At 38.2% G+C, this 5,145-nt stretch overlaps 1 protein-coding gene across 1 annotated transcript; it reads left to right on the top strand.

Moving 5' to 3' along the window:
• Positions 1 to 619: 619 nt before the first annotated feature.
• On the top strand, positions 620 to 4,353 carry LOC146615061 (uncharacterized). The gene is made up of 4 exons (XM_085375994.1): positions 620 to 1,301; positions 1,384 to 1,539; positions 2,561 to 2,653; positions 3,662 to 4,353. The coding sequence occupies exons 1-4, from the start codon at positions 825 to 827 to the stop codon at positions 3,977 to 3,979; spliced, it is 1,044 nt and encodes a 347-aa protein (XP_085232120.1). The 5' UTR covers positions 620 to 824; the 3' UTR covers positions 3,980 to 4,353.
• The last annotated feature ends 792 nt before the right edge of the window (positions 4,354 to 5,145 follow it).

The following is a 5,145-nucleotide window of genomic DNA, read 5'->3' as shown; positions in this document are numbered from 1 at the left end:
ATGTCCATGTTGCCGATTTAATTTTTGTGCTGTATAGCAGTTCTTCTCAAAGTTTGGTTCTTAAAAATAGTTGGACCAGAACTTAAATCTACTCGGATATGTTTCAAGCCTTGTAAAAATACTAGAAAAAAAATTGTGCTGCAAAATTCTGAATACCACTAAAAAAATACCTGCTTCACCATTGTAACATGTACTGAAGTTTGGGAACCACCTGCTCATGTTCTTGCACTTATTTTTTAGAGTAACAGTTGGAGATTGGGACATCAGAAATGACAGCCCCAACAAAGCTTCTGATAATCCTGGGGGAGAACAACGCACTCAAGTTAACCCTTCCTTTGGGGATACCAAAGAATGTTAACGAGCTCAAAGCGGAGATTGAAAATCAGTGCGGAGTTTCTGAACAGTTCAGATTGCAGTACATGGACACAGATTTTAATCAGTTCCTTAACATGACATCCACATTTGATCTAAAAGACATGGACAAAATAAAAGTGATTAAAACAGGTGTTCCAGAAACATCCACTGGTAGTAATGAAAGCAGTGTGTCCTCATTTAACTTGGGTAGCCCCTGCTCTGGCCACAACCCTGATTATGACACAGATATACTATCATCGCCAGAATCCAGGTCATCAAGCTCCTCGAGCTCAGCAAACTCCACGCTGCGATCAGAAGCCTGGCCACTGGACTTTCGCATACCTGAGTTTAGCTTCGATGTAGAGCTGCAATTGACAAAAGGCAACCAGGAATTCCAAGCCAATGGAACACTTTTAACCCTAAAACCAAAGCTCAAGTCTGACATTTTAGAGAGCTTGTCTTCAGAAATTATGAAGTACAAAGCTTACCCTTCAGACAGCAATCTTAGTGATGTTTGCCAAGCTTTGGTTGTAAAGCATCCATGCTTGAAAGAGAAGGGTTCAGAAACTGGATTTTCTGCATGGAAGATCAGTTTGAAGTATAAAATGTCAAACTATCGTGGAAAACTGAAGAACTTAGGGTGTAGTGAGTTGGTCATCAATTCTCTCAAAAGAAGAGGGAACAGTAATGTGCATCCCAACCAAGTCAAGAAACCCAGGAGAGCAGAGGTGAATTTCTGCCCTGATTATCCAGCTGGAGAAACCCGAGAGAGTCAGGAAGAAGAAAGGTTGGTGCTGCTTTCAGAGTTCAAGAAGAAGAACAACAATGAAACCATCAAAGCAAAAATGGCCCAAACCTTTCCTCACCGGAGGCAAGAAATTCTTCAGGACATGCCCTTCGTAGCTGACTTTAAAAGCCGATGGCCAGCTCTTTTTTCTCCACGTGAGGTAACTGAATCAGTTGATCTGCAAATGCACTCCACATGCAATATTTTAAACCCATCACGCTAAACATTTGTTTATTTTACAGATAAATGCTGAATTCCAGCGCATCACTACGATCCCGCTAACATCCACATTTATGGCACAGCTGGACAACAACACAACCAAACTGACCAAAGTCTTCAGAAACAAGGGAGGAACATCTGGATGCAAGATCACAGAAATCATGGCTGCAATTGATGAGGTTTGGAATTAATTTTTTTCAATGCTTCATTCCCTCTTTTAATACATATGATTTTGTTGTCTCCTTCTATTGTAAGGTAAAGTTTAATGTTGGTATTATGGGATTGTTTATTCTTTGTCCTTTTCATGATAGTGTTGTCACAGTAATAAAGTTTTAAGTTGATTTGGATACTTTATAAAAAAAATTGCCAGAATTAAAAGCTGTTTTTACAGGACAGTAGCGTTTCCAAAACGGGATTTGCCGCGGCTCCCTGGGGAGAATTTTGGCATTTACAGTAGAAAAGCTGAAGCTAGAATAAACTGCCATCAGGCACCTTTCAAACCAAGACGGGATAAAGGGAGGTCTCTGAGCTTAGTACTACAACTGTTTTTTCATTTGTCCTTGCAAAACCTCCTGTTCAAGTCCTCCAAACACACCCACGTCACCCCGCTTCTCTTCCAGCGTCACTGGCTGCTGGTCAACTTCAAGGTTCATTTCAAGATCCTGGTTCTGGTCCTTAGGGCCTTACATGGACAAGCACCATCATACAATGGAGATCTTCTCAGTCCCAACACCCCCAGCAGGTCCCTGAGGTCCAGTGATCAAAGCCTGGTAGTGCACAACAGTCTAAAGACCAAAAGTGACAGATCATTGCTGCTGTGGCCCCCAAACTCTGGAACTCTCCTCCTAAGCCTTAGATCAGTGGACTCAGTGGTTTACTTTAAAAAAAAAATCCTCTGTTCAGGCTGGCTTTGGTGTGACCTCTTGTTCATCCTCTTCCTCACTGGATTCTTCATGCTGCTGTTTTTGGTCGGGTTTCTGTTTTTTTTGGGATCCTGTGGTTACCTTTTTTTGCTCGTCACATTTTTTCAAATGATAATGTTCCTTCTTTCCTTAATTTTTTTTATTTTAAATTTTGTTGTTCTTCTGTAGTGTGTCATGGACTTTTTTTCTCAAAGCATTATATACATTTATTTTGCTGAAGTTAACTGAAAATGTCTTTAAAGTTTAGCTAAGTAAAATTTGCTTTTATGTTTTACAGAACGACACAGTTGCAATGAGAAGAGTGTGTACGCTGAAAGGACTTGCAGTCTACCTCAATGAAGATCCGAACAGCTTGATCAAAGAATATCAGGCAAGTAATCAAATAGAAACAATTTCCAGTAATAAAAATTTAACTGACGGTAATTTTTCCTCACACACATTCATTAGATTATAACAAAAAGTTAAAATTAGAACATTATTGGAGATATAAAAGCACAAGCTTATGCGGGAGTGACCCTTGCCATTACAGTTGGGGTGTAATGTGGGCTGAGTGTACTGTCTTTCTGCTTTGTTGTTCTGCCGTGTAATCTAGATGATGGACCAACACCTCTCATCTCGCTCTGAGCTGTCTACTGTTTTGCAGCTTAAAGGGATATTCCACCCCAAAGTGAAAATTGGTCTATTACCATATTACCCAGAGTAAGATAAGTGAGAAAAAATAATTTTGTAACCAGTGCAATAATTCTCCTGATCCGGCAGCAGTCTATTTGCTTTTGCCTAGCATTTAAAAAATGGAGTGAATGGGAACTATAAGCATTTTGGTTGCAAATGACTCTTTAATGGTACGAATTATTCCTGGTGAGCTCAATAATCATGTCGACTTTAAATGAAAAGTAATAAGTAACTTGAAGGATTTGGAGGAGTAGATTTAGACTTGGGAATACATTATGGTTACCACATACAACACTGTAAGCCGCCGCTGCATGGTGCATGGATATTCGAATATGTGTTTATTTATGGAAACCAGAGGCTTTTTCAACCACTGTTGTTGTATCCAAGTGCTATGCCATGGCGGGTTACAGGGTGCTTTGGCGTAACCGTAATGTAGGCCCAAATCTAAATCGCCTCCTCCTGCAAATCCGTCGTGTTACTTTTTACTTTTCATTTGCAGTCGACATGATTATTGAGCTCACCAGGAACAATGGGTATAAAATCAGAAATGTACTGTGCTGGTTACAAAATGCTTTTTTCTCACTTATCTAACTCTTGGCAATTTATGGTAATAGACAAATTTCCACTTTGGGTGGAATATCCCTTTAATTGATATGAAACCCTGCAACTTGTATTATTATGTTTATTTACTTATTAATTTTTTTAGGATGTGGACTTTCATGAGGCCGAAAGTGAAATGGAGAAGACGCTCATTGGCATCTACGTCATCAAACCAGAAGGAGAGCGTGACCTTGACCCGGCAGAAGACATTGGTATCATAATTGAGGGTGTCGCTGTGCTCAGAGATCTTCCTGATGTTGCCACTGCTGTTGTGTTGTTGTTCGGCCTGATCTACACTTTAAACATGAGCTACCCATCCAACCTCAGGTACACTTTTGAGTTTTTTCAGAAAGTACTGATGGGACTTGATGCTAAGAAGCTATCAAACAAAGTTCAAGTGCTCAGAAACAAACTCCTTGAATAAAGAGGAGGAAGCGGGAGGCCCTTATTGCTTAACTTAGTTTGAATGCTTTACGTTCAGGTATAGTTAAGTTGTTCATAAACACTTTTTTTCATTGTCAGTACTGTTTCTTGGGAACATTCACCAGTTTTAGAGAACAATAATGTTCATTTGCATTTTAGCAAAATACTGTTACTTAAAAAATTGGTGTTGCACTTCTTCTACTGCTACTTGACAACATACAGAAAATGACAGACATTTTAAAAAGTTCTAGCGGTTAGGCCGCTGTGATTTGATATTTCAAAGAATGTGACATTTGGCAGCTGTCTGCAACTTGGGATGTAACCATAACTTGAAAAACTGAGTAGCACTGTTTTACAGTACAGTTTTTGAACAAAACAGCCAATTTTCACTGTTTTAAATGAGTTTAGTTTGCTTTTTCATGCTTATCAGTGTTTGAAAATAATTCCTGAAACGTCCTGTAAAATGTAGGATTTTTTTTGATAATTTGGATGCTTTCTGGACCAGTTGAAAGACAAGTTGGTTAGCACTTCACTGATCTTTGAAGTAAAATATTGTTTTATGCACAAAGTATTTAGTTAAAGTTGTAACAAGTTGTCTGCATTGATTGCACTTTGTGTTAAGCTACGGCTCTACAGTCTTTTCGGTCTGTCAACAAGTATTTAATATGCACTGAATGTGCTTAGTAAAGACAGGACTTTGTTGGATCATTTTTTTTAATCATTTTAGTTTGACGACAAGTTGGTTAGCACTTTATACTGATCTACATTTTCTGCACAAAATATTCACTTGGAATTTGTAACAAGTTGCATTGATTGCACTTTGTGTTAAGCTGTTGTGCTTGGAAAAAAGTATTTTATATGCACTGAATGTGCTTATTAAAGGCAGGATTGTGTTTGATAATTTGGGTGCTGTCTTCATTTCTTCCTAAAAGATCTCCCTAAGATTTACTTAAAAATGTTATGTCAAGTGGTTCCACATAACTGCTTTAAGTAACTTTTAAGAAACTTTGCTATTTTGTATGGAAGTAACCAGTGTAAATGATTTATTTGTAATTGTATTGAATAGAAATTACTTAACAATTTTATATAATTCAAAAGTAACAAAGTTATGTAGCAGCTACATAACAGTTTTACAAAGATACTACCTAACCAGGTTATGTCCTTCTA

Source organism: Diplotaxodon limnothrissa, linkage group LG17 (assembly GCF_057381915.1).
Source record: "Diplotaxodon limnothrissa isolate DT_005_m linkage group LG17, D_limnothrissa_male_GT1.1, whole genome shotgun sequence".
In the NCBI taxonomy this organism is placed as follows: domain Eukaryota; kingdom Metazoa; phylum Chordata; class Actinopteri; order Cichliformes; family Cichlidae; genus Diplotaxodon; species Diplotaxodon limnothrissa.
Note: the sequence above shows the minus strand (reverse complement) of the source record. Positions and strands in the feature narration are given on the sequence as shown.